Below are 15271 nucleotides of genomic sequence, written 5' to 3'. Positions count from 1 at the left end.
AAAAAACCCTGAAATCTGTTTTCCAGAAGAATATTAAAATTAATAAACCTTTAGCCAGATCAAGAAAAATTAGAAAAGACACAAGTTATAAATATCAGGAATGAGAGAAGTGTCACTACTACAGATTCTACACATATTCAAGAAATAGGAGAACACTATGTACAACTTTTTCAATAAATCTAATGACTTAAATGAAGTAGACAAATTCTTTGAAAGATTTTAATTACCAAAGCTCACTCAGAAAAAGACAGATAACCTAAACAGCCCTGTATCTTAAAAGCTGAGATTATAACTAAAAAAAAAGCCACAAAAAAAATTCCCGGCCCAGATGGTTTCAATTGTAATTCTTTGATTGGTAGCCACATATTATGGGGAAAATAACACCAATTCCATGCTGACTCTTTCAAAAAACTAAAAAGGAAAAAATACCTCTCAACTATTTCTGAGGCCAGTATTTCTCTATTACCAAAAGCAAAGACATTACAAGAAAACAGAATACTCTCTCTCATGACTACAGTTATAAAAATTCTATTATAAAGAAAACAGTGACAGATTTGGCCAATACATTTTTAAATAATAATAATAAATAGAAAAGTAAAAAATAAAAATGCAAATGGAAACTTGGAAAAATATGAAATCGTTAATTGTTCATTTAAGTCAAAAAGAAAAATTCAAACACCAACAGAAAGATTGACAAAGATGTGACCAAACAACACAAAAGAAATACAAACAGCCAGCAAATGTGTAGAAGAGTTCAGTCTTACCAGCAATTTTTTTTTTAATGTGCCAGGCACTGTGCTAAGGGCTCAACACCCACGACCTTGGTAACTCTCTGCAATAACTCCATGAGAGAGGTGCTATTATTACCCCTACTCTATGGATAGTGAACCTGAGACAGACAGTGGTTAATGCTACTTACCTACAGTCACATCGCCAGAAAGCAGGAGATGGCCAGAGCCCAGACCCACACTCTGAACCACTATTTCTACTTCTCAACTTCCTACCTCTTGTGGACTTCGCTCTCATTAATTTAGATAACTCACGGGGTAAGTGTGGTTTGTTCTTCCTACCCCATCTCCTTGCCATGCACAGTGGAATGGTGCTCCCCAGAATTCCTTCCTTGTTGATGCACACTTTGACTTAGGTCCATAAATAGAACACTGCCTTGCGTCACCCAGAATTTCTCAAGGTTATGTGATCTTAGTACCCCAGCTGGAGCTCTAACCCTCCTCTCTCTGAACCTGAGATACATCTTACACCTAAGTGCATCACTCAACCTGGTATGAAACCATGCCTAAGAAACACTACCAATTTTTAAAAATCAATTAAACAAAGGAATGTCTTTTATTGCCAAGTGGGCAAGGACTTAAAAGAAGGACAACAGCCAATGTGGGAAAGCGGGCACCCTCACACAGTATTGTTGAAATATATGAATTGACAGTTTTCTTCAAAGGCAATGTTGGCAACATCTGTTTTTTAAATGGGGAGTAGAGGGGAGAAAAATGGGGGAGAAGAAAGAGAGATGATGACTGATGTTGGTTCTTTCTACCTGATAGATTACAGAAATTTTTCTCAATTTACTCATCCATATTTTATAATGTTTCATTTTTGCAACCAACATAAATTTTTTTGTGTGAAATTAAGAAGTTTTCTCAAACTGACCTCTAAGTTGTATGCACAAGAAAAACTATTATATACTACACTGTCTCATTTTATTGGAAATTAAAATCCTTTATTATACTCTCACAAACAAGCAACCCCCAGCAGTACTGACAGCCACAGAGGAATTGTAGCCAAGAACAAAGAGATTTAGGAGAAGAAGGAAGAAGGACTGTGGCCCCGCACAACATTAATGTGAGGATTAAAAGAGATAAGGCATGCAAAGCAATCAGCACAGTGCTTGACACAAAGAAAGAACTTGATAAACATTAGCAATCATCATCAAGTAATTCTAGGCATTAGCAACTATAGGCAATAACTGCTTACATAATACATTCCTGAAATGGTACAATATCAAACTTGTATAAATATTATCATTTCACAAATACTTTTTCTTCATTCTGGTTCAACTTTATGACCATCTTTATGGTTTACTGCTTCTCCTACCAAGACAGAACTCAATGTGTTGAACTCCTTAAAATGCTAGGTCCAGGAAGAATATGACCTAGTCCTTAACTTGCAGAAGCTCAAGATCCTATACAAGTATAAATAAACCCAGATGCAGCTGGGAAGAAACTGACAATATTCAGAAATTATTTTCTATTTACAAGAATCTCTAGGATTCCAATAAAATTAGATCTAATTGCCAGCCTGCTCCCTTCTTACTTTCCTCTCTTGTCAACACTATTCTCAGTAACCTATTTTCGAGTCCAGCCATAACCCAAGAGAAGCCCCCAGTACAGTGAGGTAAACTTCTAAATATGAAATAACTCCCTTACCTGTGAAACAACTACTGCTGAACTAGCCCCGAAAAGAGACATTACCTCTTGATAGTGCTAACCACTACTCCATTATCCATTTTCAAATCAAGAAGCAATACTTCACACGAGCCCATGTCACAAATTCATGGAAGCACTTTTTAAAAGTGATCTGGTTAGAAAAGCACACCGCCCTCTCTTAGACACTGCTTAGACACCAAGTAAAACTTTAGAATGACAAATTTGAACCTTATTTCAAAGCTCTTTATAAGTACAGTTAAGTCTTAGAAAGCATCTTTGTACCAGAAACAATTTCCTAGGAAAATCTTCTGCTTCCAATTTACTTATTCCCCTCCAAATAAAATCTAAGTAGGGCCTGTGCCACACCATGAATGCAAACCCTAATTACTTTGTACCAATAGACTTGGCTTAGGCTATATCTCAAATTTACTGCTGAGATAGGTTTTTATTAGTATATGTTTTGATTCAAATGTATACTGTAACTACATAGGAAAAAAGGTAGTTCTTAAGAACCAAAGTTAGACTGTCACATCATTTTATAATCAAAACTGATTAAGAAAATAGTCACAAATTGTTAGAACTTAAGAGGCTTAAAATACATTTCATTTTATAGGCAAATAATCTAAGGAACTACCTTAAGCTTGCAGAATTTTTTGTTTCAAAAGCAGACCATGTTTCTTTTATCAAAAACTAGTTCACAACCCTTAGTCATACAATGCAGGTGTGATTTACAATAGCATCAAAAAAGAATAAAACATCTAGGAATAAATCTAATAACCAAGGAGGTGAAAGACTTGTATGCTGAAAGCTACAAGACACTGCTGAAATAAACTAGGACACACATAAGTGGAAAGACATCCCATGTTCATGGATTGCAAGATGTAATATTATTAAGATATCAATATTACCCAAAACAATCTACAGGTTCAATGCAAAACCTATCAAAACCACAATAGCATTTTTTGCATATATAGAAAAATCCATCCTAAAATCCATATGGACCCTGAGAAAACCATAATTCAAAAAGAGTCATGTACCACTATGTTCACTGCAGCTCTATTTACAATAGCCAGGACATGGAAGTAACTTAAGTCTCCAACGACAGATGAATGGATAAAGAAGATGTGGCACATATACACAATGGAATATTACTCAGCCATAAAAAGAAACGAAATTGAGTTATTTGTAGTGAGGTAGATGGACCTAGAGTCTGTCATACAGAGTGAAGTAAGTCAGAAAGAGGAAAACAAATATTGTATGCTAACACATATATATGGAATCTAAAAAAAAAAAAAAAAAGTTTCTGAAGAACCTAGGGGCAGGACAGGAATAAAGATGCAGATGTAGAGAATGGACTTGAGGACACAGGGAGGGGGAGGGGTAAGCTGGGACGAAGTGAGAGAGTGGCATGGACATATATACACTACCAAATGTAAAACAGATAGCTAGTGGGAAGCAGCCACATAGCACAGGGAGATCAGCTCAGTGCTCTGTGACCACCTGGAGGGGTGGGATAGGGAGGGTGGGAGGAGATATGGCAATACAGGTATATGTATAGCTGATTCACTTTGTTATAAAGCAGAAACTAACACACCATTGTAAAGCAATTATACTCCAATAAAGAGGTTAAAAAAAAATCCATATGGAATATCAAGGGAACCCACTAGCCAATCCTGAAAGAAAAGAACAAAAGTTGAGGTCTCACACTGATTTCAAAACAAATAACAAAGCCAGAGTAATCAAAACAGTGTGGTACTAGTGTAAAGAGAGATTAATAGACCAATGGAATAGAATAGAGAGCCCAGAAATAAACTCCCATGTACATGGTCACATGATCTTTATACAAGGGTTCCAAGACAACTGAATGGGGAAAGGACGGTCTCTTCAACATATGGTGCTGGGAAAACTGGACATCCACATGCAAAAGAATGAATTTGGAACCTTATCTTACATCATATACAAAAAGTAACTCATAATGAATATCAAAATGTAAGACCCCAAACTGTAAAACTCCTAGAAGAAAATACTTCAGGGAAAAGCTTCATGACATTGGATTTGGCAATGTTTTCTTGGATATGACATTAAGAGCACAGGCAACAAAAGCAAAAATAGACAGACTACATCAGACTTAAAAACTTCTGTGCATCAAAGAATACAACCCTAAAAGGCAACCTACAAAAAGGGAGAAAACATTTGCAAATCATCTCTCTGATAAGGGGATAATATCCAGAATATATAAAGAACTACTACAACTCAACAACAAAAATAACCCAATTAAAAAATGGGCAAAGGACTTGAATAAATATTTCTCCAAAAAGGATATACAAATGGCCAACAAGCATATGAAAAGATGCTCAGGACTTCCCTGGCAGCACAGTGGCTGGGAGTCTGCCTGCCAATGCAGGGGACATGGGTTCAAGCCTTGGTCCAGGAGGATCCCACATGCTGTGGAGCAACTAAACCCATGAGCTGCAACTACTGAGCCTGTGCTCTAGGGCCCATGATCCACAACTACTGAGTCCGCGTGCCACAACTACTGAAGCCCACGTGCCTAGAGCCCAGGCTCTACAACAAGAGAAGCCACTGCAACGAGAAGCCCATGCACTGCAAGGAAGAGTAGCCCCTGCTCGCCGCAACTAGAGAAAGCCCTCGCACAGCAATGAAGACCCAACACAGCCAAAAATAATTAAATAAGTCTTAAAAAAAAAAGAAAAGATGCTCAATATCACTAATTATTACTGAAATGCAAATCAAAACCACAATGAGATATCACCTCACATCTATTAGGATGGCCACTATTAAAAAGAAAAAGAAATAAGTGTTGGCGAGGATGTGAAGAAACTAAATCTTTGTGCACTGTTGGTGGAACTGTAAAATGGTGCAGCTGTAATGGAAAACAGTATGGCAGTTGCTCAACAAATTAAATATAGAAGTACTATATGATCTAGCAATCCCACTTCTGGGTATATACCTAGAAGAAGTAAAAGCAAGATCTCAAAGACACATTTGCCCACCCACGTTCACAGCAGTATTATTCTCAATAGCCAAGAAGTGGAAGCAACCCAAATGTCCATTGGACAATGGATAAACAAATGGATAAACAAAATGGAAAAATGATATATATATGTGTGTGTATATATATATATCATTATATAAATATATACATCATTTTATAAATATATATCTTTATATAAATATATATTATATATATTTTGTAAATATATATATCATATATATAATTATATATATATGACATATATATACACAACAGATTATTCAGCCTTAAAAAGGAAAGACGTTCCATCACATGCTACGACATGATGAACCTTGAGGACGATATGCTAAGTGAACTAAGCCAGTCACAAAAAGTTAAACCCTGCATGATTCCACTGATATAACGTATCTAAAGGAATCAAATTCACAAAAAACAGAAAGTCGAATAGTGGCTTCCAGGGGCTGGGTGGAAGAGAAAAATGGGGAGTTGCTGTTTAACGGGTAGAGAGTATCAGTTTGCAAGATGAAGAAGTTCTGGAGACCCATTGCCCAACAATGTGAATATACTTGACATTACTGAACTATACACTTAAAAATGGTTAAGATGCAGGGAATTCCTGGCTGTCCAGTAGTTAAGACTCCACGTTCCCAATGCACGGGGCATAGGTTTGATCCCCGGTTGGGGAACTAGGATCCCACATGCCACGCAGCCAAAAAAAAAGGTTAAGATGGTAAATTTTATGTGTTTTATTTTTTACCACAATTATATATAGAAATAAATAAAATGAGTCTGATGCTGTATCATGACAGACCATGTCAAGGATCTTCTTAGACCTTAGACATTTTTCACACCTTTGCCCTAAGTGCTATATTCAACAAAATGAATCAAGAGTTATCGTTTTCTAAAAATCTTTCTAAAGCAATCACAAAGGAATGAAAGAAAAACTGATCTACTACGGATGATAATGACTGCCTAATCCAAAAACACCTTCATAAGAATGAACAAAAGCACCAGAGATGAACTTCTGGAGCTCCTAGACTTCTCACAGAAGTCTGAAAGAGATTTCACCACTGTCAAAAGCTGATGCCACTACAAGCCTTTGGATTATCTCCATTTCCTCTGAAGACAGGGCCAGCTTCTGAGACTATTCCACATGTCTACACTAACTTGTCGCACCAATCTAGAACTAAGAAGTACATGAATTCACAGAATGCAGTGTAATTTCAACCTAAGCAATATACCAGGTACCTAAATCATCAAGAGCTAAGAGTCGAGTCAGGGGCTTCTAATACCAAATACCTGCTCCATGGATCATCCATTCATGAATTTCCTTGGTTTCCTTTTAAGAATGTGCACGATCCAGATGGCCTGTGATCATTCTAATGGTTAAGAAGTTAATAGAAAGTGATATAGATGTTTACAGTTGTTAAAAAAAAATTCACCTCACTTGAATACTTAACACATTGGTTTTGCATGAACTGGCAGGACTGTTCTTTATCCAGCTGGTATACAAGAGAATCTACTACCTTAAGTACTCATTCAGGATTAAGCAGCTCGACTCGGGAGAGATGGCTTGCAAGGGAACCCTAGCTCAACTACCTACCAGCTCTGTTACCTTGGGAATATTACTTAATTTCTCTGTGCTTGCTTCATGATCTATAAATTGGGGCTTTATGAGGATGTGAAATATTAAAATCTAAAAGTAACAAAAGTGATGGTTTAGATAAGTATATGTTACTCATTTTAGTTACAATAGAAAGCAACATGTAGGGAAGAAAAAAGTAGTGTTGCCCTATGTCTTACTGTAGCAGAATTGCTAACACCTGCATCCAAGTTCAGAGTTTTACCTGTACTGTGGACTCTCAATCCAGGTTTCAGATATGAGAAGGGGAGGATAAGGTCATTCTCGGTGGCCCTCTGTTTAAAACTGAATGCCTGTTATGTATTAATACACACTGCAGATGTTGATAGAGGTTCTGCCCCATAGAAATTCCAGACTGGGTGAAGAATGACACCCATAAAACAATTTAAGGAGCTAAACAAGGCAGTATATGATTAAGTGTCAAAATGAATAACAGCTGAGTAACAAAGACAATGCAAATTGACAGAGGGGACTGCAGGACTTTAGAGAAGTGGAGAGAGTTGGGAAGTGAGGGCCTAGGGCAGTGCCCCAGGCAGGAGGCCGGAGGCAGTGGGAGAGCTGCCCAAGAAAGTTAACAGACACTGATGCCACTCGGTAAACGGTCAAAATCGAGACCAACGTGGCACAGAGAATAATCATGGCATTAATAAAAACTGGGAAACCAGAGGTAGCGCCAGAGAATTCTGCTCTGGACATGTGCAGCGTGTGCTGGTGGTCAGATGTGCGTGAGAAGGAAGACAGCCAATGGGCAGCTGCAGAGCAGTGACTGACAACAGGGCAGGATGATAACCAAGAAGTACAAAGTCACAGAAACGAAGGAAGAAAAGTTCCAAGAAGCAGCTATCAACAGTGCCTGATGCTGCTTACAGCAGATAAGGAAAAATTCAGCCAGAGAAAAAAGGCCTCTCCGCGTGACAAGGCCAATCAGAAAGCTCAATCTCCATGCAGATGAAGGAGAATTTCTAAAAGATTAAAAGCACCAACAATGACTTCATTTTCCCCCAAGAGTAGCTTTGCTTATTACTACTCTGGATGATAACAAATTAGATGATTTCACACCTACTCCCAAAAGCTGATTTTTTGGGCAGGTGTCTATGGGGATGGCTGCAAGCATGGCAAAGAGGAGCAAAACTGTCCTTAGCGAGAGAAAGAGAGAACACACTTTTTCCAACTAGAGGATTCCAAGGATCCAGGCAGTAGCAAACAGCTTTTCGTAAAAGCAAGCAACGAAAGTTCTTTAGTGAAGCACTATGAATGAATATTCTACTTACTAGGCCCTAAATTAAAAAGTAATCACTCTACCCCCATGCAAGGATTAAAACATTTCACTCTTAAGAAAATCACTCTTAAAAAACATTTTTAGGGCTTCCCTGGTGGCGCAGTGGTTGGGAGTCCGCCTGCCAATGCAGGGGACACGGATTCGTGCCCCGGTCCGGGAGGATCCCACATGCCGCGGAGCGGCTGCGCCCGTGAGCCATGGCCGCTGAGTCTGCGCTCCGCGACGGGCATTGAGAGGCCCGCGTACCGCAAAAAAAAAAAAAAAAAAAAAAAAAAAAAATTTTTACATTATGAAGTAATAATTTGATTAGAAGAAAGCAAATACCACTCCTGACCAATTCTACCATCCTAAGACAAAAAACCTAATCAAATTAGGTTTTTTTATCTCTTTTCTTCTGGCCTTTATTCCTAAGCACTTTGTTCATATGCTTTGGAGAGAGAACACTTTTGTACCCTCCTTCTGCACTTCTGTCACAAATACATCTTTAATTTGTGCACGAAACTGAAGTATCTGGTAGACAAATTTAAAAGTCCTAAGAAAGACTGTCAAACTTCGCCCTGCCATAAATCGCCAATTAATGATAAAACATGTGACACAAATATAAATTGTCACAGACTAAAACAATCACATTCCTGAAAATTTATCCAACTTTATATTTACTAGATGCATAAAATGTAGCTCTTCATTCATGATAAATTAAAAGACAACCATGCCCTCCAAAAACACATTTCACAAGGAAACTATATTATACATGATATATGATGCTTTTTTCCAAAAGCTCTTATTTGCTTGTAATAATGAATGGGCTGATTTACAAATAAAAATACCACTAAAAGTTATACGTTTAAGATGTACACACGTATTTTCACTATATATATTTTAATATATTTTCATTACACACACACACCCCTATTTTCATTCTTCTTAATATCTAGATCTTAGCTTCAAGAAAAATCTTGACCCCAATCCAGAATAAGCAAGTTAGTTGTAGTAATTACAGTAACTTCCACCTCTGGCAACTCTTTCAGAGGTCCTTACAAACTGTAGAGCAGAGTCAAAACATCTTCAAAGGTCCCTTTTCTCTGGACTAGTGAAACACACCCCCATAGATCAGTGAAGGCAAATGTTAAGATATAGGAGTGTTAAGACATACAGGATGTTAAGACAAAGAATGGTTCACGCTTCTGACTTAAAATTAACAACATCTAGTCCAAACATGAAAAACTGCACTAGCTAATCTAGCTATTTCTGCTGCTTTCCTTCCGAAGACAATGAGTTTTATTTTGTTTTGAAGATTTTTTTAGTGAGATTCTGCTGCAATAGAAATATGCTAAAACACAAAATGCCCAGAGAAACATCATTAAAATTGCAGGTAAGCCTTAACTTTGAAAAATTATGCTGGTTTATACTGCCAAAATAAACACAAAAAGTCCTCAGGATGTAAATGGACAAAGTGAACTCAGCTACCTTCAGAAATCTGCCCAGATTTTCTGGAAAAAAAACCCAACAGCATCCTTTGCAGGGTGAATGGTGCCAAATTTGCAGTATCACATTCATGTAAGAAAATCAATCTCACTACTACTCAAACAAAAACTACCAGAATCTGATCAGCAAGGAGGCTGAAAGCACTGGCCATTTTTGGAGCTACCTTCATGGAATATTTGATTAGAGCCAGATCCATTTATGACGGACAGAGTCCTTGTGTTCTATATTAGTAATAATTACCATCAATACCTTGAATAGCTAATTTCTCCATCCAAATTGTTCATCCAGACAAAACATGGGCCACAAAAGGTGTCTGATTCTGCCAGGACCTCTGGCTGATTCGACCACATCTTTTCATCCTTGTACACCCTGGCACGTATTCTCCTCCCTTAACCCTTACATTTACGGGTATTAGAAGAGGTGTATTAAAGCTTATAAACCATACAAAAAGGAAACTGGCAAATATAACCTAGGCTGACATTTCTCAAACAAGGGATTTGTTTACTTAGGTATACAATGAGAATTAGCACATAAAATGGCTCTTGGAAAAATAAGCAGCAGGATGACAATACAAACTTAATGTTTTACTAGACTCAATCATTTTATTTCCCTGTGCTAATGACCCATGAGTATAATCAATCACTCAAACAAATGTTAAATGCCTACTGTGTGCCTGGCACTGTGCAAGGTAAGCAAAGGCAGAGAAAAAGCGGGACACAATACCTGCCAAGGACTACCTTACACTCAAGGAGACATTAACTTATTGTACTATTTCAGACTTACTGGACACCAACTACATGCCACGCTGTGCTGGGCACCATGGCCACACAAGAACCAGCTGCAGATCTGTAACCAAAGATGAACTATGACAACCCCAGGCCTGACTAGTCCTAAAGCAGCAAAATTTTATTCAGGAAATAATCTTGCCTCTGTCAATTAATCCTTTCTACAGATGGCAATTCTCTGAATAACTTTCACCTATGTTAACCCAGACTAAGGTTGCTTAGAGTTAAGTGAGAGGATGTACTGTTCTGAGCAAAAAAATAAACAGTAAACTGAAACACACTGCACTTTAACATTAATTTGGTTTGCTCTGCTGTTGCCCTCAGTAACAATAAAAAGCAAGTGACTTTAGTTGTAAAGAAGAACATCAACCTTAAAGTCATTGCGGCAAGAAATTATTTTCTTTGCAGTGGCAGTTTAGTGTGAAACAGAAGCTAAACTAGCAAGTTTTGCTTAGCTTTTTAAAAACCATTCACTTTTAGTGATTTCTTCATGAAGGCTCTGTGGTCACTCATTTCCCCAGGCTCAAAAAAACACGTAGTAATGACAAAATTACAGATCTGGTCTTCTAGGTTACAAAATGATGTGTTAACCCTGTAAAAGTACCGGTGTTACAGTCATACAATACTAACGAGAGTTTTAAAAATAGGGGTCAGCCCTTAACTGTAAATTATAGATAAAGGTTTGCAAACTAGAAACTTGACATTGGTTTTTAAAGTCTTTCACATTGAAGACAATGACACCCAATTAAGTATCTTAAAACATGTAAAAAATATAAACAGACTTTCAATAGCTCAATAGAGAGCTAAGCAGAATTGTACTATAGAGAGAGAGAATTGTTAGCTAAACAATCATCAATATTGCAAAGCGATACTGAAAAGGGAAGCTGAAAAAACAAGATTCCTCCTCCCAAAATATTTGAACAAATGCAAAGTAAAATTCGGTAAGCTGTCTTGAAGCCTTTCCACCAGTCTCGCTATTTTTACATTTTAAAGTGAGCTCTGTTCGCACGCCGCTATTAAAACCGCAACCAAAAAAAAAAGTGTCCTCAAATTTGCCTATTAACAGCAATCAAGTCTAAAAATATGCCCCTCCTACCTAGTGAGCCAAGTGGCAACAATATATGAGAACTCAGGAAGTTTTGAAACGGCAGTGACAGGAGACAACAGGGAAGACGAGGGGAAGGAATCACGGAGAACAAGAGCAACTCCGTGCGGCCAACGCCGCGAGTTGGCATCCGAACCGCAAGTTCCCGGCTCGGGACGGGACTCGACCAAGCAACTTCGCGTCGGACCGAGCCCCGCGCTCGGCCGCCCTCCGAGCCCAGAGCCGCGGCCCTTCCTCCCCGGCCGCAGCCCGGCAGCGGCCTCCGCGAGGGCGCGGTGACAGCCGCGGGGCCGGGCCCGGGAGATGCCGGCCGGCTGACACCCACCTTCCTTCTCGGCCCGCGCCGCGGCCACGACGAGGGTCATCACCAGGTGCAGCGCTCCCAGGAAGCCGGCGGCCGCGCTCCGCGGGCCCCCGCCGCGGCTGGCCGCGGGCTCCAGACCGGCCCCGGGGGACGTGGAGGCGGCGGCGGCTCCTGCTGCTCCTCCTCCGGCCCGCTTCCCCATCCCTGCCGGCCGCGGGCCGCCGCGCTCGAGATCCGGCGCGGTCCTTCTCGGCTAGGCGGCGGCGGCGCGGGAGCCGTGGTCCGGGCTCTGGCCGCGGCGCCGGGGGCGAGAGCGGTTCTGGGCCCAGGGCTCGGACTCCGGGCGTGGGTCTGGGTCCGTGCGTGCGTGTGAGCAAGAGTGTCAGTCACGGCCTCGGCCTCTGCATCGCTTACGGAGAGTCGAAGCGGAGAGGCCGCGGGTCAAGCACAGCGGTCGGCCATACTGGAAACGGGCACGGGCCGCGGGCTTTGGGCGCTGGCCTGCGAGGGGCGGGGCGCGGCCCTGGGCACCGCCCCCGCCGTGTCGTCACCTGGGCGGCCCGCCTGGCAGTCTGCCCGCCCCGGGGTCCGTGGGTCGGAACTCGTCGTCCCGCCCTCGGAGGCCCACGGCTTCAGTGGCCAGGCGGGACGAGGGCAGCACACCCCCAACCCGTCACCCCTGGCCCGCAGGGGAGGAGGAGGAGGGAGGCAGGCCAGGGCCCAGCCGCCAGGACTTATGATGGCGGTTCAGGCTTCGCGGAGGCAGTGACGGCGATCACGTGCGGACCGGGAGGCCTGGCCGCGCAGCCGCCGTGGCACGGGGGCGGGGCCGGGGAGGGGCTGCGGAGCGCTGGGGCTGGCTGGGACGCTGCTGTGAGCAGGGGACAAACCCCTGCATCCCTGGTACTGCAATGCGAGAGCCTTCCAGAGGACTGAGTGCGCATCCAGACCTCGAGACCCAGCACGGAAAATGCATTCCAGTGACTCCTCCTGGCCGCACCTCCGCCTCTCAGCCGCTTCGAGAATACCCATGGCCTGATTGAGTTCCTGGTGGCGCTGCCTTGGGGACGCGGACCTGCTCTGTTCATCTTTGTATCCTTCAAGACACAACACCCAGGAACGCTTAATGGACTCCTCCTGCCCTTGGACTGTGCCCACTTTGCAGCGAGAAAGCCCTTTGGGGTGTGTGTGTGTGTGTGTGTGTGTATAAAACAGCAGTGTCCCTGGAGGCAGAGGGCAGACTGTTCTTCAGAACAGCGTCCAGTGTTCATGCTGGCTTTCTCCGTCTTGGAATAATTCTTAAGACATTTTATTCACATATTTCCTTCAAGGCTCAACACAAATGCCGTCTCTTTTAGTCTCCTTCGGGAAGCCACCTCATACCTCTTAGATGCCCTTTTCAGCTTAGGTCAAGGTTCTTCGTGGGCGTGGCTGTTCGCTACAAACTCCCTCTTTAATCAATTAGTAACTTCCCCTAATTCCTAATTTAGTAACTATCTTAGTAACTTCCCCTAACTACAGAGCCGTTTGCTTATGCTTAGCAGGATTTGTTGAGTGAATCCTTGTATGAAGGCCAAGTCCACCCCTAATACGTCTTGGAACAAACTACGTGGGAAAATAAAATTTCAGGAAGACTTAAAAAAGAAGCTCGAAGTGCTACCCTATTGCAGTAGTCTTCTTTATCAAGCAAGCACTTTGCATTTTAATAGCCTTACTCTGATTTTTGAAAAGCACTTTTACTTTTCTGAATATTAGAGTCAGAATTTAATCGAATTTTGTTCTCGATATAATTAAATAGGAATAATTAGTATTATCTCTAAGTTGGCTTTTCCATGTTTGTATCCGGAAGGCTTTTAACTCACCGAAGAAATCAAGCCCAAGGATAAGTAACTGAGTGCCTTAGCTGGGTCAAAACTTACCTTCAAGGTGCGGCACAAGGACTCAGCAGCCCTTCACCGACTACCAGGTTCAGGGCAGACAAGTCTCTTCAACCATGAAACGCTCAGGTTCTCTTACACAGGAATCGACCACATCCTCTGATTAGCCTGAGGCTCAAGAGCCCCATGGGAACTAAACATATGGCTATAATTGGAGCCTAGACATACACAGGCCTGTTTGATCAGAGGCTGATTTCCCATGAAGCTAACGAAGCTGAAGCTTTAGGGCCCCTCTCTTGCACAAGCTTCTTTCAAGGCCCTGCATCTAATTGTGTGTTTATAAGCTTGTATTCTTGTTCTTTAAGCCCCCCGTCCCCAATAGCTGTGTAAGCATTTAGGGCCCACCATACCTGAACCCCCCCTGTGCCTGATGGATGTTGGGAGTCACAGGGGTGATGATGGTAGTTTGTTCCCAGGAAAGGGCAACAAGACTGCTGGGAGAATAATAATAAAAGAAGAACTTACTGGACAGCTTGGTAAACTGTGTTGGAGAGCACCTGGAGTTGAACCGCCATCACCCCATCATCCCCTCTCCCCCAACAGCCATGTGCCTTGGGAAGGAGAGAACTACATTAAAACTGAAGGAACTGGGAATTCCCTGGCAGTCCAGTGGTTAAGACTCCGAGCTTCCACTGCTGGGGCCCAGGTTCTATCCCTGGTCGGGGAACTAAGATTTGGCGTGCTGCATGGTGCGGCCAAAAAAAAAAAAAGAAAAAAAAAAAGGCGAAGGAATTATCACCAAGGACCCTTCTGAAGTTCCAATTAGCAGCAGACACCCCTCTAATCCCCTTTGGGGAATTAGAGAGACCTGGGCATTTGGCAGGCTATTTCACTGGCAGAATCAGTGAAAAGCGCCTAAACCTGTGGTTCTCACAGTGTCCTCCCCAGACCAGCAGCACCAGCAGCACCTGGGAACTTATCAGACATGCACATTAGCAGACCACATCCCGGACATGTGGAATCAGAAACTCTGGGTTGAGGTCCTGAGTCTGTCTTTTAACAAGCCACTGGGTGATTCTGATACATGCTCAAGTTTAAAGACTATTGCACTAAGTTGGAACATGCCAGGAACTACGAACAGTTGGGACTCCTCACCTTCTAGTCAACTTTGTTCTCTACCCAGATTAGTAACTATCGGAAGCAGAGTTAAAAGGGACTCAGGTGAACTTGGGCTTAAATCCCAGCCCTGCCTTTATTAGCTACTCATTGATGCCAGGCAAACTACTCAACTATTCTGGCCTCAGTTTCTTTATCTGTAAAATGATATCTAATAAATTGGGGGAAATTAAAACACCATATGA

The 15271-nt window shown here is 41.8% G+C and overlaps 1 protein-coding gene across 2 annotated transcripts in view; it reads right to left on the bottom strand.

Annotated features, from left to right (window-relative positions):
• The window catches only part of TMEM131 (transmembrane protein 131), a 192292-nt gene extending 179595 nt beyond the window's left edge, over positions 1-12697 (bottom strand). For both annotated transcript variants that reach the window (XM_060027310.1, XM_060027311.1), the window contains exon 1: positions 12055-12697. In XM_060027310.1, coding sequence (XP_059883293.1) covers positions 12055-12235 — 181 coding nt within the window. In that variant the 5' untranslated portion in view covers positions 12236-12697. The remainder of the gene's footprint in view (positions 1-12054) is intronic.
• Positions 12698-15271: the final 2574 nt, after the last annotated feature.

This window comes from Delphinus delphis, chromosome 12, assembly GCF_949987515.2.
Source record: "Delphinus delphis chromosome 12, mDelDel1.2, whole genome shotgun sequence".
NCBI lineage: Eukaryota > Metazoa > Chordata > Mammalia > Artiodactyla > Delphinidae > Delphinus > Delphinus delphis.
Note: the sequence above shows the minus strand (reverse complement) of the source record. Positions and strands in the feature narration are given on the sequence as shown.